We start from the raw sequence: 26,141 nt of genomic DNA, 5'->3' as shown, positions 1-26,141 counted from the left end.
GACAGTGAGGTGGACAGAGAACTGGCTTAACAACAGAACTCTGAGGGTCATGATCAACAGAGCAGAGTCTGGATGGAGTCCTGTCACTAGCGGTGTTCCCCAGGGGTCTGTGCTGGGTCCAGTCCTGTTCAACATATTCATCAATGACCTGGATGATGGGATGGAGTGTGCCCTCAGCAAGTTCGCTGATGATACCAAGCTGGGAGGAGTGGCTGATATACCAGAAGGCTGTGCTGCCACCCAGCGAGACCTGGACAGGCTGGAGACCTGGGCCGAGGGGAACCTTATCGAATTCAACAAAAGCAAGTTTAAGGTCCTGCACCCTGGGAGGAACAACCCCATGCACCAGTACAGGCTGGGGGCTGACCTGCTGGAAAGCAGCTCTGTTGAGAAGGACCTGGGAGTGCTGGTGGACAACAAGCTAACCATGAGCCAGCACTGTGCCCTTGTGGCCAAGAAGGCCCAACAGTATCCTGGGGTGCATTAAAAGGAGTGTGGCCAGCAGGTCGAGAGAGGTTATCCTCCCCCTCTGCTCTGCCCTAGTGAGACCACATTTGGAGTACTGTGTCCAGTTCTGGGCCCCCCAGTTAAAGAAGGACAGGGAACTGCTTCAGCAAGTCCAGTGGAGAGCTACTGAGATGATCAGGAGACTGGAAAGGCTGAGACACTTGGGTTTGTTCAGCCTGGACAAGAGAAGACTGAGGCAGGGTTTCATCAATGCTTATAAATATCTAAAGGGAGGTTGCAGGACGATGGGACTAGGCTCTTTTCAATAGTGCCCAACGACAGGCCAAGGGGCAATGGGCACAAGTTGGAACACAGGGAGTTCCAGCTAAACATGAGGAAAAATTTCTTTCCTGTGAGGGTGACAGAGCAGGGGAACAGGCTGCCCAGGGAGGTTGTGGAGTCTCCCTCCCTTGAGACATTCAAAACTCACCTGGACGCGTTCCTGTGCCCCCTGCTCTAGGTGTCCCTGCTCAAGCAGGGGGATTGGACGAGGTGATCTCCAGAGGTCCCTTCCAACCCCTATCATTCTGTGATTCTGTGATTCTGTGATTCTGTGAACTGGGGTCGTTTAGCCTGGAGAAGAGGAGGCTGAGGGGAGACCTTATTGTTCCCTAAAACTACCTGAAAGGAGGTTGTAGTGAGGTGGGTGTTGGTCTCTTCTCCCAATTTACTAGTGATAAAACGAGAGGAAATGGCTTCAAGGTGCATCAGGGGTGATTTAGATTGGATATTATGAAAAATTTCTTCACTGAAAGAGTGGTCAGGCATTGGAAGAGGCAGCCCAGAGAGGTGGTGGAGTCACCATCCCTGGAGGTATTTAAAAGATGTGTAGACGTGGCACTTCAGGACATGGTTTAGGAGACATGGTAGTGTTGGGTTGGTGGTTGACCTTGACGATCTTAGAGGTCTTTTCCAACCTTAATGATTCTATGATTCTATAAAACTGATTTCGTTGAGCCTGAACACCTAAGAAGACAGTATAATACACCTCACAAAAACACTATAGCCAAGGCTGAATAACATTTAGCAAGCTGCAAACACGGCATAGATACAAATGAGGTAAGAGACCACATCTCGCTTTGTTCCCTTCCCACACAGTAAATCACCAATGGAGACCAGAAATGCACACTTGGTTTCTAGTAGGGGAGAGCTGGTACTGCCCTGCAAGGAGGATTCCCACTGGGAAAAATGTGCAGAAGAGGAGGCAGAAAGAAGGACTAGAAAAACATGCTCAGGTTGCCCCAAATTATTTGAGCTAATCGAAGCTGAAAAGCTGTAAGGAAAGGCTTAGACAGGGAGACATGAACAACAAGCAGGTTGACCACTGGTGGAGGAGGGAGAACACAGGAAGGTGCATTTTGAATTGCTCCCACATGCGGCGAAGGTACGGTGTTCATGGAAAAGCCCTTGGAATCCAGTCAGCATTGGGTTTTGAACAGGTGTTGATAAATCATACAACATCATTTATTTCAGCAGATTAAATCCTCCTTTCTACTCATGAAGTAATGACAAGAAAACCCCATCTTCCAATAATGCGTTCTTAGAAAACATTTGAGGTGTTTTTTAATGCATGTATTTATTTTAGAAGTTTTAAACTCACCTCTGCTGAAAAAAAGGACTGGAAATTACTGACATACTGTCCTTGGGGATTCATTCTTGATTTAAACTCATGATCATGAGTAGGTACCCTGCCCCTCTGGCATCAGAGGGAAATGGCAGTCAGTTGAACCACTGCAAGACCTGATTTTCACATTTTATGACCTTTTGGTGAGGAAAGGCCCCTCATATGAACCCTTCACAATGCCAGGCAGCCCTTGACTGAAGAATAACCAGGAAGAATAACTGCAAAATGAAGGATCGTGAGTAAACATGGTGGCCCAGTTGACTAATCCTGCACCAGAGAAGATGAACAGGCGAACAGGGGAGCTCACAGCTGACTCATGCACTGAAAAGGGCTTGTTTGTCTCATCTGTCTGAGGTCTGAATAGCGCATATGTGCACAGAAATTAGCAAGGCTTGTCTACGATTCACAGAGAAAATGGGCTGTGTTCACAGCAAATGTTCACAACAAATATTTTGACCAGTCATGGGTAACTTTCTTCATAAAACAATTCAAAGCCGTTTAAACTCATTAGCTGCAAAAATCTGAATAATTCACCAGCACACAAACTGGATAAATTCTTACACAATAATCTGAGATTTTTTTGTTATTTTGTGGTGTACCAACCCTTTCTTTGCCATGCCAAAGTTAAGTTACAGATTTTTAAAATTTCTCTGTAGAACCAGAATATATGCAGATAAAACTCCTACTGAGTAAAACACAGGTTGCATTAAGTTAATGTCAGAGCTCCAAATTATTCTTCTGTCACATCCAGTGTAGCTATCTTAGGCTGTTCCAGCATGTCAGCTCAGACAGGCATCACTCCTGTTTTGTAATGAAAAGATAGCAAGTTTTTCCCCACAGCATCTGTGTGAGTCTATAAATAAAATTCCAAAGTAACTTTACATCCAGGATATCAGAATGAATAGATAAGTGTACTGATTTTTTCCTTTGGAAAAGGTTAGTTCAACAGTGCATTAGGTACAAAGAATAGAGTAGACTAAGCTGAGACCTGTATTTAACAACATCAGAAATCCACTGCTTAGCTTATGACTGAATGGAGGCCAGTCACTCACAGATATCTGGCTGGCTTGGAGTGAGCTGGAAGCCTCTGCCATTGCCAGTGAGAGGGAAACGTACCAGCCTTCAGAAAGAAACTACATTGGTTTATTCTCTTATGCAAAAATTGCCTCTCAGTGGTTTTCGTAAAGATATAAAAATATTCCCCATGTTATGTTTCTACTTGAGGTTCTTCTATATACAAGTATTATGAGGTCTTTTTCTGTCACTTTCCGCTTCAGCTGAACTCCATAGCAACCCATAGCCCCTGAATTACACGCTCCACATTCAAGTCAGTGTTACGAATCTCCTCCTACATACACTCATTCATATTGTGAGCACCGTTACCAAATGAATACTTTGTCCCTGATCTTAATGTGACTGTGCAAGGACCCTTTCTTACATGTAATTTGGCTGAAAAACAGGGACCTTTGCAGCCCCTGTGCTTGGGGAGGGAGAGTGCAGGTGGTGCTCTTTGGACCCCTGGTGGGACCAGCTTCCACCAAAGTGACCTACACAGGGGAGCGGGTAGGTGACATCTGCTCTTCCCTTTGCCTCAGCCCAGGGACTTGTTAAATCATCGAGCAGGGCATCAGTCCAAGACAAAGCATAAAACTGTTATGCTCCTGAGACCTTAAAAAAACATCCCCGCCCCCTGAGCTCTCCAGAAACTTGATCCCAAATGCAGCAGGCAACCGATTGCATCCCAGCACAGTGCAAGCTTAGCGATCACACACAAGGAGTCCACCTGGGTGCAGTAGGGCAGCCCAGCCACCAGGCTAATGTCTTGGCTGGGCTCCAGGCAGAGCGCTCAGCTCCGTGCAGGGTGAAGCCTCTGAGGAGCAGTCTGCAGTTCTGCTTTGCAGACTGCTGCTGAAAGGAAAGGCCAGAATTGAATCCCAGGTGCAATACGACTGTTCCTCTGGCTGTGAATTTGTTTTATTCCTCCAGGAGGCAGTATCTCTGAGCTACACACTGTTGATTTTCTTGCCTTTTTAGTACCCAGGGCAACATCATGCTTGCACACTGTGCAAATTCCTCTGTTGAGAAGCAATAAGTGACAATCACAGGCAGTGTGTTATGATACTGCGGAAGTTATTAAAGTCCTACGCTACAATGCCTAAATGCAATCAATAAATCAAAACTACAGACCCACTGCAGAAATTTGCCTGGATAGTCCCAAATGCAGTGCCCCCTGCAAGGAACATGGGGAAGATGAGCAAAGACTGCATTCCTGCAGGAGCACAGTCAGAGAGTCTGTGGTGGTTTCACATTAGTGGTCTCGACCGTTAGAAATTTAGGAAATAACATGCGGGAACACACTGACAGTCACAGCTCAGGATACTGTCTGAGAGGTGGTTTTTAATCTCCTATCATGATCTTACCGACGTTGTGATACCGTTCCCTCAAAGCACAGCTGTAGTAATAATGAATAAAATGAATGCTGGTACATGAATGGCTTATGGTTAGCAGCATTAAGATTGATGACCTCTATTGTTTTATTTTATTCTGTGTGATTGCCTAGCCTTTTCTTATTCCCTCTTGGCACTGCAATCCATCCTTGCATCACACTAAGCTATTTGCTCGATTTCTTGCATCATTGTGTTCCACAAGTTAATTTTTCATTACAGAAAGGCAAAGGACTTTCTTTTGAACATCATGAAGCTACTGTTTAATCACAGAAAGCAATTATACAGCTCCTTTGTTCTGTTATTAGAAGAAGGTACAAGTGGCATCACCAATTCAGTCTCCCTGCTATAATGCTTTCTCTGTATGATCCCACTATATCTCCTTTAGCTATATTTCTACTGCATCTTCAACACCTTTCCATTTGAAATAGCCCTTTTTGCTCCCTTCTGATGCAATTGCCTCACTTGTTCATAATGCTAATGAATTCCTTTCCTTGCTCTTTTTTTTTTCTTTTGACAGTTATATTTTTTACATCCCCTTCTTTCTGAGATAATACAATGTAAAGTGAATTCAGTATTCAAGGTGAGTTTGGAATATCAGCACACATAAAAGAATATGTTATCTTTTTCTATTTATTCTCCATCTCATTCTTAATGCAGCCTAACATCTAATTAACTTTTCTGACCACCACTGCACAATAAGTACACTTCTTAATTGTGCTCTCCATAATGACCTGATGTTTTTCTTAAAAGGTTAAAAGTAATTGAAAACCCTGAAGAAACTGCTTAGAGTTAAGCGAGGATAAAGGATCTGCATACAAGATGTGGCTACATACTAAAACCAACCTGTTCTTATGCTGGACTTAGAGTTCTTTGCATGATAAATGCTGCTTTTTTAGGTGATTCTAGAGTTTTCCACAATTTTGCTAATCTTCACCAATCTACACAACTTTCCATTTACTTTTTGTCACATCACCACTTACCTCACCTATGTCTGCCAAAAGAATATCACTGCTGGGCATTGTGACAACGTAATTTTGCCACTTAAAAATCCTACTCTCTGCCTGAAGTATCAGGGCCATTTTTATGTGCAAGGCAGTAATTCACCCATATATTTATTAACTTTTCTGAAACGACTCTAATACAAACTTCACAGAAAGATTTTTGATTACCTAACTAAATGGTATATTTACGTATTTTACCTTAGACATTCTAATAAAATTATCTAATTGCCCCTTTGGTTGCAACCAGTCATTCTTACAGCAGACGTCAGTGATGACTAGATCAAAGAGTAAAGTTAAAATCAAATAACTGCTCACCAATGCATATATTCTGAAAGTGCTGGGTTGAGAACTACAAAAGTCATATTATCCCTTAGGGATATTCAAACAGCACCTGGTTACTCACACAGCACTCATCAATCCAGAAAGCTTTGAAAAATGTAGCAGAATGCCTGGAAGTTCATTCAGAATCTCAGTTTTCTCTATCTCTGTTGGAAAGTTTAACTGTTCAGCTAAGCAGCAGATTCCTTCTGTGTGCTTGAAATTACAGTAATGAACTTTCAGTTGGTAATCATAAGCTGACAATGAACCCAAAAGGTATGCATGAAGACACCTCTTTCCTTCCAGTACCTAGTCTGAAATCTTTATGAAGCTTTAAGGTCAGAGAAGAAATCTGGTTCAGCAAAGTTTCAGATTGTTAGAGCCACAAATACCTTACAACCAGTGTGCTTGACAGATAGAGTCAAAACTTGCCTGTGAAAGCAGCTTATATTTTGAAAAATATTCTGCTGCAGGGTCCTGTTTTCTTGTGTATGGAATTATGAAAGGTACATTTGATTCTACAGGCTGAAAAAAAATCAGAAAAAAATCATAGGAAAACTGGAAAACTGAGTGAGGCCAGATGGTCAGGAGCAGATTGCATCAGGCTCAAGAAATGACAATCTATCCAGTAGGAAGACAAAAAATGACAACCTATCCAGTAGGAAAAGCAGAGCTGAGCTGACTGTGGTGAAAAGCCACAATAAACTGAGACCAATTTATGGGTAAGGCCCTGTAGATGAAATTCCAGACACTGTGTCTGAAGGTGACAGGCATGCAGTACTATGTCCTTAATGAAAACATAACACAAATAAGAAAAAATAAAATACAACATCCCAGTGCAACATCCTCCTTGGCCTGTGTGAAATGAATGCACACACAGACAGACTGTTTCAGACCCCGCAGTAATGGCATGACTACACGAAGATGGTGGAAAATGGCCTTTGTATCTTCATTGGCAAGATCATCCTGTGGTAGTAGTATATATCTCCACATAAAAAATTGCAAAGTAGTTTTGGTATCACCAGATGGCATAGCAAAGAAACAGAGAGACCACGTTTTTTTTCCTCCTTTCAGGAGGAAAGAAAGAGAAAAGCAGAGCAAGTATGGGCAGTGAGCAGCAATGCCACCAGTGAAAACCAAGAAATAATTTGCAAAGAAAGCAATCAGAAACATCACAGTCTTACAACGTCTCTTCAGTACAAATGGCACATTAACTATTATAATATAGAGGATGACACAAAAATGATGATGTTACTAAAAAGCTTGGAGAAGCTTAGCGGTCCCTCTGCCTGTCTGGTGGACAGCATATTAGGGCTTTTCTAGAACAGCAAGAACAGGCTGATGAAACCATGTGGGATGTCATCACCAAAGGCAAATAAAGATGAATCTGTTCAGAGATATTGGGTAAGAGATTATCAAGACATAAGAAGTGTCAAAAAATAGAAGTGCAAGTATATCTTAGTAAACACCTAAAATGGCTATTAAATCATGTAAATAAGCATATACCTAAGCTTATGCATGTACTTAGATCTGGGCAGTGAAAGTAACAGATGTTAAAAAGATGTAGAAAAGCGATGTCAATCACAAAAGTGTTATAAATTATTTTAGTTGGAGCCCTTCAGGGGCAATAAAATACAGACATGAAAATATTCTAATAATTTCTCATAAGTGAATGAAAAGATGTGTCAAGCATTAGATATCAAAGAGGTTTCCCACTGGAACAATAGGCAACTTTGATATAGCTGACAAGATGGAGGAACTTGATATTATTGATGTAGAAATGATCATTGGGGAGCGCAAAACTGATGCTATAAAGATTCATAAGACAGCAGTCTAGGAAAAAATAACTACAGATCTCTTCAGAAACAATGTTGAAGAAAATTTGCTATAATGATTGAGCTAAGCAGGGGAGAAGGACCAGAAAAATTGAACACGTGTAGATTTATGAAATAGAGAAGGCCGCTAAAAGTGTATGGGATCATGATGCTGCCAGCCACAAAGAAACTGCTTTGCACAGATGCGCTGAAAACAATATGCAGTGCCATGAAGCTCAAAAAAACCGAGCAGTCTTCATGCTAGCCACTTTTGAGTGAATCATATTTCACACAACAACGCTGAAGAAAGTGAAAGAATGAATAACAACAACCATTCCCCCTCAGAGAGCAGATTTATTTTTTTTTCCAGAAACCCATTGAAAATGTATATGAGAGATATCTGTAGAAGACTCCAGACTTCACAGAATCCTTAATGAGAAAAAATGTGATGCGACCCAACCACCAGGGAGGAGTCTGGTCAAATGTTACCAGTGGAATTAGAAAAAGGCACGTTTTCTTACATTTTCCAGGTTTGCCTCAGACCTCGTTGAGTGTTGGACCTCCCACATGGAAAGCAGCTGACAAGAAGTTGCTTTGGGAGATCTGGATTCCAAGGACACACGACTCCCCAACACATCAATCAATAAAAGACGGGTAACTGAAAGAAATTTATAACTACCAAGTAGAAAACAAAAGTTACGGACGACACCATCAGTCTGAATTTACCATATCATTGTAAGAGTAACCTTAGGAACTTGTGTTGAATTTAGTTTTACAGGCAGTATGAATGACAACTGCTTCTCTAATGACTCCAGTGTGTGAGGTGATTGCTTTTTTTGAAGGGAAGTTACTGAATACAGAAATCAAGTATCATCAGGTCTATACTATGTATCATTCATAGCCTTTTACTAAGTGTGTTTTTGCATGGATGACAGTAACTGAGCAAAAGAGGTCTGCCTAAAGGAAGATAAATACCTTTTTCTGTGCATTTTCCTCCCGCTTATGCAGAATAGGTTGGGTAAGAGGAACAAAAAATGTTCAGATCCAGAGACAGCTACAACTACCTAATGCTTTGCAAGCGAGGAAGTGAGCTTTCCTGGGATTTATGGGGTTTCTCTGACAAAATAGTCTTTTGGAAGGGTCTTCTTTCTTTTTTTTTTTTTTTTTTTTTGTCCTTGAAGTTGCAAAATACAGTTTTCTGAGGCAATTGCAAGACAAAGGGAAAAGAGGTAAGCCTAGAAGTACTCCCTGCACCACAGAAAGCCTAGTGGAAATTTGCAAAGCAGCAACCTGAACAAATTATTGGGACTTGCCCACCTCATTTAGAAATACAAGTGTTTAGACTGGCTTTCTCAAAACAGATGAGGTAATTATGGGACAAAAATATTAAAATACAGGTTGCAAATTGAAAATTAGAAACTGTCAAGGTTACAGTTGTTCTCAAAATGCCCCTGTACAGGATCAGTGGACAAAATAGGCTATAATAATTTTTTAAGCATTAATTCATATACCATAATCACAAAGAGAAAAATTAAACATATTTTAAAACTGTGCTTCGTCTTCTGTGAATGCAATGGCTTGATACCTAATTTCCGTATTTAAAAAAAAAAAGAAAAGAATGGGCAATCTACCTGAACCATTTAATCAATTCTCTACTTGTATTTCATTATCAGGATTTGAAACCTTAAATTTCTACAATAAATTCTGCCTTTTAACCAAGATTACTAATTTTAAAATCTAGCAGCATGAAGGCTTTTTCTTGGATGGGATGGAATGGATCTTTGTGTCAATTGACAGCAGTGGGGTGTAGTAACTGTTTAAGTTGAGATGCCAAAGAAAGCAGCAGTAGGGTTGTGCAGCCTTACATATATGGTAATGGTGAAAGGAAACACCGCCTGCTATCCTCTATTCCCCTGAAGCTAGTACAATTTTTTGGTACATGCCAATTCCCAGTAGAGTACAGATTAGTGTTGCAGGTGCAGTGTCATCCTTGCCTTGGAATAGTAAAGTTCCATTATTATTTTGGCGCACTCTCAAATTTTCTCAGGAATTGCCAGTGAAAAACAATTTAAGTCGTTCATAAACTATTAAAATTCAGCTGAGCTGAAAGCAAAATTTCATGTGAATTACAATGTTAGGAATTCTGAAAGGAAAGCTTCATTTTTCATCTTATTACACAAGTTATCAGCAACCTCCTAAATCACTCTAACCTCTGGACTATAGAGGATACTTGTATGTGTGAGTGTTTAGTCTTTGCCTTCTGGCAACCACTATTTCAGGGTTTGCTGTTTCTGGGGGAAAGGGCTGTGTTTTATGTTTTCTGAACAACTGTAAACTGTAAATTGATGGTGTAATGTTTTATACTCTTCTAATTCTGTTTGTATTGTGTTTTATTGTGAAGCTAATACAATTAATTCAGGTTTGTTTTTTTTACACTTCTAATAGGAATTCTCACATAGTCAATACAGAGAATTACTGAAGAAATGTGGTTAATTGAAGTCACTACTCTGCACTACTCATTCAATTATAAATAATTGCTCATGGAGAAACATATGTAACAATTAAGTACAGAAAATAGTAGACAGCTAAAATTTTTGCGCTTTTGAACTTAATGCACAATGACATCCTGCCAGACCTCACATTGGTATTTGTAGGAGGCAGTTAGCTGGAACAATCAGGATCTTTACTCCAAACACAAGCAGTAGTGATCACTTCAGTGAACATACAGACAGAGGGGAGGCCCTATTTTGTCAAAAGTCAGCAAAAAAGAGGCAGAAAAAGGATCATCAGACATTGCCACAGCAAGTCTAGTTACATGGCCTTGAGAAAAATGCCAGAAGGAAAACGTCAGTATTAGAGGTAAACGTGGAAGTTTTGAGCAAATAAATCATCCCTTGTTCTTTACTTCTTGTTTTCTGGAAAACAGTTGCATGCACTCATTTGTACAAGCTTGTTTACAAAGAAACACCTGATTTTCTCATCTATTCCTTCCCATAAAAAACCTTTATGAAAACAGGAAGTCACAATTAATTTTCCTTGAGATCTAAGTGGTTCGATGGTAAGAAAATAAGGGATTGGGTGTTACCATGAACATATTATGATTTATTGGAATAGCTGCACCGTGAAGTCGTCTTTAAAAGTAGCAAAACCTACCTTTCAGGAGATGGCACTGGGGATGCTTGCACCATAACAGGGAAAATGTGGCCTTTGGAAGATTTAAGATATAAAAGCTGTAATTTGGTGTTATGGGATGGCTTGTTACAGGTGCAGGGTTTGTTAATACTATTTTGGGTGTCCTTTTTTGTCTGTTATTGCCTCACTGTTTACACTGTATCGAAAGAGGAAAATTAGGCAGGAAGAGTTCATTCCTAAAGGTCTAAGCACAGTCTTAAGACACACTTGTTACAACAGCAGAATTCATTTGCTTAAAAGCATACTTCTCTTTATTCTAGCCAATGCTTTGACTTCACAGAAATGTTACTAAAAAGGCCTTATGGCAATATCAGAGAAAAACTACAAGTGATCAAGTCTCTGCAAAATGAATCCCAATATGCTGCAGTCAGTTTCACTCCACAAAAACACACAAAAAGCAGAGCGCTTCCAACCTTTCCATGTTTTTTTCCCCCTGATCTGCCAGAACACTTGATGTTTCCATTCCCTTGCATTCATTTGACTTCACTTTGGTTAATATTTTGTAATTTTAGTATTAATCAACAGTGCTTAAAAGTTTCACTTCTGCAAGAGAAGTATACTAAGCCATAAGGTACTTAAGCAAATGTGTAATGTAAAGCATATGAATAGTCTCATTGCTGCATTTTGTCTCCATTGTTGAATTTGTGGGGGTTGCTCGCATGCATGTGGAGTATATGCACTGCTGAATCAGATGTTATGAAAAAAACCTTTCTTTGTCTTCTTGCCCTTTGGAAATGCAGTAACCCTATATGTTTTTGAAAGAATTAGATAAGGAGGCTCCCTGGCTTCAGCCATGCAATCTTTTAACTTATAGTTTCATGAAAGTTGTAAAAAAGGCTTTTAGTTCACCTATTCTTAGTCATGTACACTACTTTTATTAAGGGCTCCACATCATGGCTGTAGTTATGAATTAGACCATTTTTCATCCCAGAAGTAGGAAATTGCATGACACTATACAGCACTGGCACAGTGGGACCTTGTGCGAGCAGGTCATTGATGAACACCTTCCTCCCCTCCGCCTGGCCATAGCACTTCACCCCTACAGTCTGCCACTCCCCCCAGTTCTGGCCAGAGCCTCTCCTCAGAGGACACAGTTAATCAGGGTGCTGAGCTATAAATCTCACCTGCTTCATGATGTTGGGCACTTCTTCCAGCATAACTATTTCAATTTTCTCCCTTTGCTTCATTTTCTATTATCCTGCCATGCTCACACCAGAGCAATTCACCACATGCAGAAATGAGTCTTGTCCATGGCTTGTGTGCCCTCCTTAATTGCTCAGCACCGTCAGCCTTGCAAATGGTTGTTTTCTAAACATACCATTAGTATAGCAACACTTCTTATCTTTCTGGGTACTTCAGGAAAACAAAATAACGATTTTTTTTACCAAACATCTGTTTGTAGACATTTATAGTGAGCCATAGCCTCGGCCAGACATAGCTAGCAGCCAAGAGATTTATTTTCCACCATAACTTTAGGAGATGTAGAGCTTCTTTGAGGGAGAAAAAAGTAGGCAAAGAGGTTAGTCCTGCCCACCCTGGTGTAAAAGCTGGACCAGGACTGAAGTCTCTCTGTGGGTCAGGTAGGGGCCAGTTCAGGTTTCCTTCTTTGTCTTTTGGGAAGCAGCGTTAAAGAAGACCTTGCCTTCGAGGCAGTGGTGTGACAAGTAGGAAACATTGAGTTATTTCTTCCCTGTGTCACTGATTCACTGCCTGACTGTGTTTGATCCCTGTGAGCCCCTCCATTAGACCCGGGGTGCACTCCTGCCATGGGATGCAGTCAGCTGCAAGTCGCTTGGCCCTGCCCTGCTGCCCCAGGGAGCACCTGACCCCCTGACATACTCTTCTTCATTTAGGAAAGTCTTTCTCTTGTCCATTTAGATTGCAAACTTTCTAGGTCAGGGGTTAAGCCTTGCTTTTTTTTTTCATCTAGTGTGTTAGGGCTGATAGCAAAAAATTAACAAATTCACGCAGGAAATTCGTTGCTGGTGAGCACAACTGGCTGGTATGAGTGCAATGCCCTCCTAGATACATCGTGCAATAACTGGTCACCCAGTTCAACAGCCATGGTCTGGATTCACTGAGCAAGAGTTTTGATGCAGCTGCATTTAAAGTCTGTGCATGTTATTACATTTGACAATTGCCTGTAGGTTACCCCCCTCCATTATATGTTAATATAACCTTTGTTATTCACTGTCTTTCCCTTACTCTTGTGCAGCTGAACGAGAGAGAACCGTAAACTCCTTAAAGTTCAAACCCACTCTAGTAAGACAGTATTTTTGGCTTGGTAGGTCCAGTAGTATTCAAGAACAGCATTTAACATCCTGGGGACTAGATACCCAGCTGTGCCAGAAGCATACCCCAGTGTATTCCAGAGTTAAAATGAAAATGGCTTTACACTAATTAAATTTCCTTGGATGTAGGGATGTGGCTGCTGATTAACAGGGCCAGCAAGAGCTCTGAAGGCCCTTCTGGTGCTATCCTCCTCAATGGCAGTCAACAGGACAGGCTACGTGGCTCCTGCATTGGCTGGAGCATTCCATCCATGAACACGTAGTCAACATTATGTCTGCACCATGGCGTTTCACAAACAGCCACACTCAGTACTTCAGAAGTTCCCTTCCATGGGAAAACTCAGTACCTCTGAAAGTAAGACAGACACAAGAAAGTGCCATTCTCACTCACCGCATGTGCATGCTCCTCCTGACAGAGTACTTCCTCACCAATGCTTTCCTTAAACCTTAGAACTACTTTTACTGGGGTCATGTCAGAAAGCCCCCACTGGAGGACTATTTCCTGACGGGGTATTTACCTAGAGGTTCTGCAATTTTCCACATCACAGATAGGCATAACAACCTTTTCACAAAGTTAGCATACGCGCATTATTTAGTGGTTTCAAACAGGTTCTGATCCAGAAAGAAGGCTGCAATAGACCTTGGAGAAAATGAGTTTTGCAACAATAGAGTGAGTCTCCCATGTGTGGGAGACACAGCTCCACCATAGGAAACAATATCACTGGACCACCATAAAATATCAGAACTATTTATTTTTAAATATAGTTGACGCACAAAACATCCAGCATGTATCCAGAATCCCAGATCCGAAAATTATTTTTACACAACATTTCTTATATATGAGATAGTCTGGTGGACTTCTAGGCACCAGAGCTTAGTGATACGATGCTTATGTTCTTAAATTGCAAGATATCTTCTGAGTTTATCCTCCTCAGAGGCTTCTGACAAAGCAAAATTAATCCTAGAAGTAGGGGATAGGAAGTTACAGGATAGGAGTCTTACATCTCCTGCACTGCATCACCCTAAGTACTCCTAGTTTGCATCTGACTTCAGTAAAAAGTCCAGTGATGAGAAGTCCACAGAGCACCTCAGTTACCTGTTCAGGTCCTGAACCAACTTAATCACTGCAAAATGTTTTCTAACTTTTTGAAATCTTAATTCTGTTTAAGATTGCTTTGTTGTTTGTTTGTTTTTTTTTAATTCTGTATTCCCATCCTTAAGGAAATGGGGAACTTCTCAAAACCACCTTTTATTCAACTTTTATATATAGGAAGATTCCTATCCTATCTCTTATTTTCCTCAATTTTTATTACATTGTCATATTTTCAGTTACTTTGCTTTACTATTCTTTTCTTGACTTAGCTCAGGTTTGTCTCCCATGCTAGTATTTCGGTTACAGGTCAGCTGAGGTGAGTAAAGGTGATTAACTACTGGTGTCCTGCAGACAACATTCCTGTAATACAGCTCAGAGATATCGCTTCGTCAATGGTATTACCTTACTGTATCATTCCATTTGTAGTCCATCCTTTACCCCCAAATCCTTTTGTGCCTAATCAGTATTTTCTCCATTAATTAACCATGATTACCTTATTTAACAAAACAAGAGGTGAGAAAAGTCCAGTAGAGACAAATATGTCAGCCAGGACTAAGCCAGTAATGGCAGGTATGCCTGGTGTCTCACAAGGCTTCTTGGTTTTTAACATGGAGCTTACATCTGATATGTCTCTTTTTGAAGTAAACCCTAAAATGATCCTGAATTACTTTTAAATGAGTCATATAAAATGTTCTGTGAAAGAAAGTGAATATACATGTGCTTGTGTATGCATTTTAGCAGAGACTAACAATAAGATGCTGGAAAAATGAAAGGTGTTCATTGCAGCTATGGCATATACAGATTGCCATTTTCCCCAGACTTGCAAAGCTCTTTTATTCAAGCAGAATGGAAGGCTTTATCAGAGTGAAACTGAATTTAAATTGCAGTAGCCAGCTAAAAGTGGCTTACATGTAAATGAGAACCTAAGAAATGGAAAGATTTCCTACTGTCTCTCCCTTGGTCAGAGTTTATTCCTCCTCCTTTTTTATCTTGGTTTTCAAATTAATACTGCAGTGCATTTGGAAGCAGGATTTTTCAGCAGTCTCTTTCTCTTTCAATATAAATCACATTTCTCCTTTTGTACTTACACAACAGACAGGTAGGATTATCCCTGGGAAAACAAGGTAATGCATTCTTATTCAGAAGCCTTGCAAAGTGAGAAGGGCTTAGAGGATCACAGGTCCAAGATAATAGGAGAGGATGAAGATGCCTTAGATAGGGTTATTGCACTCTGGTGTGGATTATCCTGGTCAGAAATACCTATACAAAAGAATTTCTGTGCACTAACACATACCCTAGTGCTCTGAAGGGGTATAGGCACCACATATACTCTGTAGATTGATATGTGCATGTTTAATATACATGACTGGCATCTCCTGGATTTGCTGTGAAAGGAAGCCAAAAGAAAGGAAACAGTGAAAGGTTTAGCACTGGCAAGGAGAGTGCATGTTCCTGATGACACCATAGCAGTGGTGTTGTGCTTGTTACCACTTTTTTTCACCTTTGTTACTTCATTCATATCTGTATGCAATTCAGTTCTCCTGCTGACATGGTACAAAACCAGAGGAGTTGAAATTATGGCTTTGTGGAAGGGAGCACAAGACTGTCTATGGGAAAGAACAAGGAAGGTGGGGGGATGGGTTGTAACTGGAATTCCATGAAGAAAACCATATTGGTCTAAAAAAGTAAAAAAATAATCTTGAGCTTCCTGCTTTGTTAATTCAGACTGACACCTGCATGTCTTGTAAAGTACGTGAGACTCCATGTCTTGTGAAGTACACATGAGAGTGCTTCTACTGGATCAGACCAAAGGTTCCTCTGGCCCCAGATCTTTGTTGTGACAAGCCCCTAACAAGGGGCTTGATACACAGAAGATTGGCAAGGTTAAAATACAAAACATACTAATTTGCCTCCGAAAAGCAAATATTTATTCTTATGTATATTGATATGTTAACTTCAAAAAGATGGTATCTTTGCTACCATAGCTTAGAATCCTACAGTTTCATTCAGATCCTGAATTTTGGCCCTCTAAATATGTATTATGGGATATTATATAAATAACCCATATGCGTTTTCAAATAGATTGCTATTGATCATATAGCATCGTAACATTACTTGGTGCTGTGATTTATACTGCATATATGAAAGATAACCGGCACCAGATGTGTTAATGCATGCACAGAGACATGCCATCCACTGTGTGTTTGCAATGGCAAAATGGAAAAGTGATACCATCTTTCTATAAAGAAGAAGCACCAATGAAGATATGTGCATATTAACTTTCCCTTAAAAATTAATTTTTACTTATGCAAGTTTGCTCAGCATGGGCAGAAAATAGGCAGTTATATAGGAAATAGTTCCAGCAGGAGGCTAACTGGCTGGCTTTGCCCTCTGTCCCTTGTTACAAATGGACACTCCAGGAAGTTTCCAGAGCTGAGATTATCCTTTGCCTAGGAGCAAAGGATAGTTGCTTTTTACTGCCCCTTTGGTTGCTGCACTTATTAAAAATAAAAACTGTGAGAGTGCAATCAGGAGTTAAGACAAAAATTTCCTCTTCCTCAAGGAGTGATATCATCATCTTCTCTTTAGGAATCAAGTCTCCCATCATGGCATATTAATTATGATGCTCCACCTGTTTTACTGCCTTACCCGTATCAAAAGAGGCAAAATACCTTGTATAGAAGAGCTTTAACAACTCAATATTTAGGCTAATTTATTAGAATGTCTTTAGTCCTCCACCCTGGCCTCCACCTCTATCTGGTCTGTTAAATTTTTAGGTGCCTGTGGCAGATGGGGTCTTCTACCACTTCCTTCCTCATATTATCAAGACTATCCCAGAGATATATGGTCAGGACACTCTGATCAGTGCAACCACAGGAGCTGATGTCTCCCATGTCCTCCAGCCTTGCCATGGTAGACAAGAACCCTGAAGCAGGGTGACCATAGTGGCAGGGTAGAATTTACCCTAACATGCTGTTCAGCCATTTCATGGAGCTCAGCACCCCCCACACCATGCACATCTTGATCAAATTCATGCTGTCCACTGTAACTCCTCTGGGATCACCCAGCCTGCTAATGGCAGCAGTTCCCAGGTATCCCTCGTGCTGCTTTGAGGGTGCTGGGAATGGAGGATGCTCAACACCTACCAGGACGTGGTGAAAAAATCAACTGTTTTTATGTAAAATACAATTGATACCGAGGCTTGTAGCTCAGAGGAAAAAGCCTAAAATAAATCATGGCCTGGGGAAATAATATATCAAGAAATTATTAGAATTTAAAAATTTCAAATGTATTTAAGGATTCCAGCTCAGTATCTCCACTCCTTTCTGACACTTCTACTGTATGTAGCCTATTAAATAGATAGTCAGAGAATTATGTTTTTTTCCTCCCCTGACTCTTTACAGTCTGCTGCTGCTGCAATGCATGAATTTATGTTATCTTCTTTTAATTGGGTTGGCAAGTTAGAAATTGATCAGCATATCAGATATTTAGAAAACTTGAGTTAGGAAAAGTTCTGACAAAAAAAATTCTGATCTCTTCCTACAAAATCTTACCTCAAAAAACTCCTATTTATAAGAGCATTCATTCATGGTTACCAGCTGTTCTTGAGGGTCAAAGGGACAGAGCCAAGTGGGATGTCATATTGCTTGGCTTCATACTATTCTCTTGATATAGCTTTGTTATAATGTTCTTTTGCAGAACCCAGCTGTTAGGCCAACATATACAGCCCACATAGGTGTATGGGTCATTTTCTAGAGACAAGGGATGAGTGTTATCACAACTGTATGCAGTTTATCTTTTCTGCCACCCAGACATAAACCCTCACAACAAGATTTTGGTCTTTTGAGTCAGTCTGGGAAGCAAGCAGGGGGCTGTGCAAGTGTGCGTATGTGTTTGTTGTGTACATGTGTGTGTTTTTCTTAATCAACTGTCCTCTTCGGTTCATAAAGCTTGGAGATTGGATTTGCTTTCTTTTCTCCACAGGAGGGAGGTAGCACAGAGCCACTTTCCAGTCTGCCCTTTGTTTCCCTTTGTTATCCCGCAGGCCAGCTCCAGCAATTGTCTGTCTCACCCACTGGCATTGCCCTTCACAGCTCTTCAGTCAGCTCTCAGCCCGACACCTCCTTCTCTTCCCTCTCAATATGTGTTTGATTGCCCTACCCTCCCTCCATTGATTTTTTTTTTCCCTTTCAGTCAAGCTTGTCTTGTTCTTCAACATATGCTTCATAACTTCCCCAGCTGTTGTTTTTCTTTCTCTTTTTCAGACATTTTCTCTCTCTTCTTTGATTCCCTCCTCAGCCCTATCCAGGACTGTCATTTGTGTATGTCATCCTTCTGTCATTCATATGGACTGCAACAGCCTTCACAAACTCGGCTTCCATAATAAATGCTACTAAGTGAATTAAGTTGCCACCTCCAAGCAAATTAAAACATTTCAAGACAGAGCTCCTTTTTGTCTTCTTTGTCCAACATTTAATTTGCACATCTGTTAGTCCCCGAAATGAGTATTCTGCTAATGCTATGCTTCCTTCCTCTACTACCCTGAATTCTGCTACCATTTCAGACTACTTCAGTAATGTAATAATGTAATATGAATTATTTTTTAATACAGTGTGCTTCTAGCGCTATTTATTGGTCAATGCAGTGTTTGAATCACAACCTCAATCTGCATGACTGTAAACATCTCCCAACACAGAAGCACTATTTCTTAACCAGACCCAAAGACTTGCTGTGTAAATATCATTCTGGTGTAACGGCTGGCTGTATTTCAGCTGCAATCTCTCATAATAAACAGCTATGAGGCTGAGTTATTGCCACAGTTTGCCTGTGACTATAAATCAGTCTCAACAGATGTTTATTCCTTCATATTCTATTAAGCATCTGAGATTATCCTTGAAATATATTGGAATAATCAGCATTTGAGACATACTCATTTATACCAACAGGATCTGCTGATGATAATAGCCTTGTAATTACACCACTATGAGCATTCTCAGCAAGGACATAATTTTTTCTACTGCGATCCTTTAAAATATTTATAGCTGTCGATTTACTGTTATGTCAGAGTATTTCCTTGCCCTTTAGCCTATCTCAGCACACTTTCCTACAGAATGACATTTGAAGCTCCTTGGTTAATAAAAGAGCTTTTATGGCTAGCAGCTGACTTGGGAATGTGTGTTGTAAACTGACTGACTTACAGACTTCTTGGAGCTATGTGACAGCTTCTAAGACACAACAGTCCAGTCACAAAGATAGAAATTCATTACAGTTTTGATGCAAAAGACAATGGGCAACCTTCTGCCCTCCTACCCCAAGACCCTGTTTGCAGAGGATCGTGATTGGAGATGGCCCTCATGCTGGCTTTCTACACAGAAATAAATTTTACTCTGGATGAACAACCTTGAAGGAAATATCTTTACTTGGAAGATTAATGAACACCTTCTGCTGAATTACTTGTTCACCCAAACGCCTCGTCTCCCTGGTGTATGAGCAGGATATATTGGAAGGCAGTAGCAGACTTAGGAACAGCTGCGGTAGTTAGGGAAGACTTTCCTCAATCCAACAGCCAAAAAGGCACTTTTATCTGACTTCTTTAAAAGCTTCAAACTCACTAGAGGTGCATCAGAGGAGTGAGGTCTTGGTGGGACCGATGAAATGAAAAAGTGTGAGAAAGAGCATTTGTAATCCAGCACAAGGCACATTTGTTTTTATGTGAAATCCTGGTACAAGTCTCATCAAAACTGTAGGCTTATATGTACAGATGTATTTGTTTTACAAACTACGATCTTTTATGATGCAAATTATTTTGTCAGAAAAGTTCCTGACAAGATCAGTTTGACATTCTTGCCTGTCTTTATTATTCCATGGCTTCCATTTAAAAAAACAAAAAGAGGTGCTCTGTAAGCAGTGGTATTTGTGAGACCTTTGTCAGTTTTGGGTGAGTTCACACCTTGTAGTTGGATTATTCTGCACCTCTGAGGACTGAGCTCTGATCAAAGTGAATGACAGCCCTCCCCTGCGTGGATTCTCTAGTGTACAGTAATATAGCTCAACATTTTTCCTCTCCCTCAGTGTGGAACTAACCTGATCTCTGTCTGTTCTACCCTTTCTATCATTTTCACTTATTCAATACCTCTGAAGTTTTCTGTTCTGTGTTATATGTGATTAACATTGACTAATAGATCCAAAATATACTATGCAGGACACAGAAAGTGATGACATCATCTCTAAGAAACACGTCTGAAAAACAGAACAAAATCAAACCAATGCAGCACATACTAAATGAATGAAAACCTGGGACCATGATAGATCTCAGCCAGTGATTTGGAGACAAGAGTTTTCATTCCTTGTGGTTTTTTCCTGGTCATCAAGGAAGTTTTGGTCAAAACAATAATCACCATCTTTTTCAACAATGCAGAAGCAAAAATAAAATTCTTGCCAGTGAACTTTGCAGATGTCACAAAACCCATGCAATGATAATTGATGAGGAGGACAGGTTTAGCTCTGCAGAACAGCGTGAATCACATGCTAGACTATGCCCACATTATGGATGAGAATGTATGACACATTTACCAGTGGTGTTTGTATTTTAGGAAACAGTGACTTGGAAGCAGATTTGAGAAGAACATGAGCTCAAAATGTGATAGAGTAGCTAAGAAAACAGTGACAATCTTGTATCTAAAAGGAGTGAAAGTTTGTATTCCGTTCATCTGCACAGTAGCTAAATGATAGGAAAGGTCCAGAAAATAATGATAAAGAGTATTAGCAAGCTGGAAAAGCTTCCTAATTCTGAAAGTAAAGAAGTTCAATCTATTTAAGGTTTGGCAGCATAAATCTGTTGCAAGACATCAGGCTAGTGTAATACTTTGCAGAACATTATCTTTGCTGTGCTACCTACACACAAGTATGTTCTTTACCTTGTGGACAACACAAGGTTGTTTTGCCCTCAAGGAAAAGAGGGCTAGCTCTTTTACATTCACCATAGTTAAAAGGGAACACAAGAACCACTGCTGTAGACTAGCTAATGTACTATCTTCTTCTTGCCTGACAGTAACTTGCCCTACAGTGCCACATCCTCAGTGAATTCAAAAGTAGGTTAAAAGCTGATGTGGTCAGGACACAAAAGTACAACCGTGGGAAGCTGTCATATTTTTGTGGTCCCTTTAAACTAGCACAATCCAGCAGCTGGAAGCTGAAGCTGGGAACATTGGGACTGGAAATTAAAATCTAGTTTTCTAGAGATGTTAGATCTATCAGTTACATTCCTGAAGCTAAAATTACAAATGCTTCTAAAAGATCACATAGAAGTTTTATCTTCCATACAGGGTATGCCTTCAGAACATCTTGAATCTGATTTGTCCAAGCAGTCACATTACACAAATAATGATATTTCCTTTTAAAAATCAATATATTTGTAAGATCAAAAAGTTGTGAGGCTGCTTCTCCCTCCTTGACATATGATCCATACAGCCACCATACTGCCAGGAGTATAAATGGTAAGAATGTCTGGACTGAAAATCAGTTTATGGATTATAGCCATGCTAACTTTAAATGAACCTTTATAAATTATGATTTCTTTATAAATGACCCCTTATCATTATGATTTAATGATAAAGGAAGAGAAGACACAGCCAGTTGCAAATGAGATTAAAGTTAGGAAAGGCATGCTGAAGGCTGAGCTCTTACTCTTGCATATCAGCATCACAGCATCGTATGAATTAATTGCATTAACATTCAGCTGAACTGTAAACTTGTAAACATCTTGCCATCACTGAAGACATGTCTATAGGAAGGTTGCCCAAGGTATATGTTGGTAAGATATACACAATACCTGTTTGTTCAGGGTTTTTGTGAAATATATATGAATATCTATTTCTTCTGGTCAATAACCTGCTTCCCCTCTGCTTAACAGGACATTGCACTCATCATTTCCTGTTCCTTAACATCTTCTGCTCCTGTTGACTTAGACAGTAAAAAAGGAGGTGGTCATCCCTCTGTTTACTTACAACCTAAATCCTGTCCCAAATCCCTGCAGCACTTGCAGTGCTACAGAAGCCCACAGAAATGACACTTCTTGTCATTTTAATCCATAGAGAGTTGAGCTTCAGTGGCTGAAGAGAGGTAAAATTTTTAATTTCACTGAGGAGACTTAGGAAAGTATATCCTATCCTATTAGCCTCAGCCTTTCTTCCTGGAAGGTTAAAATTACATTCTCAGAAACAAGGTATCTTGCATGCTGGATCACTTTGGGTTTAGTGCACACACACACACACACGGATGCATGTTAAAGGACTTGCAGAAAATTTGAGCCAAAACCTGACAGGAATCAATTGAGTTGCAGATGACACCAAATTGAGTGGGGAAGTAGACACTCCAGAAGGGAGAGCTGCTCTGCAGGGAGACCTGGATAGGCTGGAAGAGTGGGCCAACAAGAACCTTATGAAGTTCAACACGGACAAGTGTATGGTCATGCACCTGGGAAAACATAATCCAGGAGTGCAGCACAGCCTGGGATCCACCTGGCTGGAGAGCAGCTCTGTCGAAAGGGACCTGGGGGTCCTGGTGGACAGAAAGCTCAACATGAGCAAACGGTGTGCTGGTGCGGCCAGGAAGGCCAACAGGATGCTGGGTTGTATCAGAAAGCGCTTCAGCAGCAGAGATAAAGAAGTCATTATCCCACTCTGCTCAGCACTTGTCAGTCCACACCTGGAGTACTGTGTACAGTTCTGGTCCCCTCTATACAAAAAGGATGTGGACAGGCTGGAGGGGGGGCAGAGAAGGGCCACCAAGATGATCAAAGGACTGGGAAGCCTGCCATAGAGGACAGGCTGGGAGAGCTGGGTTTGTTCAGCCTTGAGAAAAGGAGGCTCAGAGGGGATCTCATCCCCGTGTACCAGTACTTAAGGGGTAGCTACAAAGAAGATGGAGACTTCCTTTTTACAAGGAGTCATATGGAGAGAACAAGGGGGAATGGACACAAGTTGCTCTTGGGCAACAAGTTGCGCTTGAACACGAGAGGGAAATTTTTCACATTGAGGACAGTCACCATTGGAATAATCTCCCCAGGGAAGTGGTTGACTCGGCCACATTGGACACTTTCAAGAGTTGTCTAGACAGGGTGCTGGGCCATCTTGTCTAGGCTGTGCTAGAAAGGTTGGACTAGATGATCCCTGAGGTCCCTTCCAACCTGTGATTCTGTGATTCTGTCAAAATCTCAGTGCAGGAGCCTTAGACAGCAGCACTTGCTTCTTTCCCAGAGCAGGACCTGATGTACGAGGTTAATCACAAATATTCATTTTGTTGAGGGATCAGAAACCGAAAGCTAGCTCTATATAATACCTAAATCCCTTAGTGCAACCAGCAGACCCACAGTGCTTCTGTCCTCTAAGCTGATATTTTCTATTAATTCAAGATAAAGGTTAATTCATCTGTCTTTCTAATTGCTAAAGGAAGGGTTTTGTGGTTGGAAGAAAGGCAAGCTCACAGTTCAGAATGACAGGAGATAAACTTCTGGACCCTTTGCAGTCAGTAGGACTTTTAATCTCTGTCTTCAGTTCTGGATTTCACCAAATACTTTTGTATATGCAAAGTTACATTTCTGTAACTTTTTCTGTACATTTATTTACCAGAACTGTACATACAAAAGAAAATTAGAAACACTTCTGAACTCTGTCTTCACGTAGAGATGAAAGGCTTTCCCAGAATACAGCTAACAGGAAAAATTGCAGGCATATGTGTATTGCTCTCTAATAATTTCTATAACATAAATTCAAAGCTCCAACTTATTGATTCCTCAGGATGAGACACTTTCATGGACAACTTTAGACCATGTCAAGACAAAATCCTACCTGGAACTCATCAGAATTTATGATACTCAAAACCTGAATCTGAATTTTGTTCTTTGGTCTCATTTTTATCAAAAATCAGCAGAACACATGGCAATCTTACAGCTGATGACATTTCTCCATCTCACTGTGAAGGCAGGGAAAACAGAAGGGAATGAATTCTGATGAAGAGGACAATGTGTACATGATATTCCTGGACTAGCCCCTTTTCTCTATATCACTTCAAATAGGTAGTGAAAGCTGACTAATCACATCAACATTGAAGGACATAATTTTATAATAATGGCTGGGAGATATCTTTGTTCATACTATTCTGGAAAGAAATGACCTGAACAGAAAATACTCTTTGCATGAATCTCCCATTGATCAAACTAAGAAGCATACAGTAACCAGAGTGTGTAGAAATTACAATGCAGTTTGTGGAAATCTCATAACACAGGCTGTAATTTGTGAAATGGTTAAAACAAAAAAAATTATTTGTTAAGAAGTCTGGAGACAGAATAAATATGGTCACTTTCTTCTGTACCAGAAGAGCTACAAGAACCTCCGTATGTTTTGAGACATTTGCTTTCTGTCAACCTGTTTGGCTAGTCTGTGATATTACTGAAGCCATTATAAGAAAGGCATTAGTGTATTTACAGCAGACAGACACTATCTGGCTAAAAACTGGAAATATTTATGGAAAAAAACATGAGCTACTTATCTGACACACTGATATGCCCTTATTTCTCAAAGGTGTTATATCTGAAGAATGAGAGGTGATCAGATAAGATGAGGGTTTTAGTGAAATGGACTCATGGTTACAAAATATTTTACTCAAAATGGCCTTGCTGCTTCAAGTATGGTCACAAATATTCTGTTATGAGTTAAGTGTATGTAAAAAGATAAGGACACTATCTACATTTACCTACTCTGATCCCAGTTGGCTGCAAAAAGCAGAAGAATCTTCCTGCCACAGTGGTCACGATTTTCCAGTACTCCCGGGAACCCATCTGTCAGAGCCCGTTTGATTCCTGGATCATCAGCCTTGAAGTTTTTGAACATATCCAGATTTAATTGGCGGTACTGGAAGTACTGAGCCAGTAGTCTGAAGGCCTCAGTTTGGTGAAACTTTCTGGCTCGGAGAAATCTCAAGATGAAGGCATCATCTGTACGTAAAAACCCAATGTCAGGCCTCGTGATGATCATGTCCCTGACTTGCTGGATATCCTGATGTAAAATGTCTGGGTTTTCATTCAGTTCTAGGCGGGCTTTCTCTATAGTCTCTGGACTAAGTCCAGCTTGTAAATGGGTCATCTCTGCAAACACCTCTTTTCCAAATCCTTAACTTCAGATATTTAGCAGGAGAAGAGCTGATCCCATTCAACTGATGGTCTGCTGTGACCATGAGCCATTCAGAAGTTTTTTGCTATCAAGCTGATATTTAACAAATGGTAGCGAAAGGCTTTTCTTATTCTTGCAGAAGGAATAAAAGGCAGTTCACATGTAGTATAATCCATCCAAAGGAAAGTGTTGTTTATTCCATCACTTACTAAAAGAAAAAGCAAATATATAAAAGAAAGATTAAATATGTATATAAAGCTTACAGGCATGCATTTCTGAACTGTATATAGCAATAAAATTGCTGTGTGTGCTTCGTATGTAAGAGGATAGCAGTCAAATAATTTCAGAATGGGTGCTTTGAGATAAGGCAGTCACTGACATCTTGAATGTATATATTCAAGCTTTCAGAAAGGCAATTTCATTAACTGACAATTAGTACTAAGATGTATCAACTTACTATTAGATTACACTTTGCAAAGTTGTCTTATAGAAGTGGGGGAGTTCCAGCATCCCATAACTTCAAGCCCAGGATGACAAAAGCAAAAAATAATAATCTTTTTTTTCCACCCCTAACAGAAGATAAATTTCAGCTTCCTAAGAGTGCAGATTTACACTTACCATAATAAGTATAACAGCTGGTTGATTTGGTTTTATCACCCCTACTATCAGCTTGTAGCTTTCCTTGA

The 26,141-nt window shown here is 40.4% G+C and overlaps 1 protein-coding gene across 1 annotated transcript in view; it reads right to left on the bottom strand.

Moving 5' to 3' along the window:
* CLVS1 (clavesin 1) overlaps positions 1-25,453 on the bottom strand; it is a 99,986-nt gene extending 74,533 nt beyond the window's left edge. The window contains exon 1 of the mRNA XM_075085110.1: positions 25,040-25,453. Within this exon, the coding sequence (XP_074941211.1) occupies positions 25,040-25,428 (389 nt within the window). The 5' untranslated portion in view covers positions 25,429-25,453. The remainder of the gene's footprint in view (positions 1-25,039) is intronic.
* Positions 25,454-26,141: the final 688 nt, after the last annotated feature.

This window comes from Phalacrocorax aristotelis, chromosome 2 (genome assembly GCF_949628215.1).
Source record: "Phalacrocorax aristotelis chromosome 2, bGulAri2.1, whole genome shotgun sequence".
Classification (NCBI taxonomy): domain Eukaryota; kingdom Metazoa; phylum Chordata; class Aves; order Suliformes; family Phalacrocoracidae; genus Phalacrocorax; species Phalacrocorax aristotelis.
The sequence above is the reverse complement of the archived record's forward strand: the minus strand, read 5'-3'. Positions and strand labels throughout refer to the sequence as shown.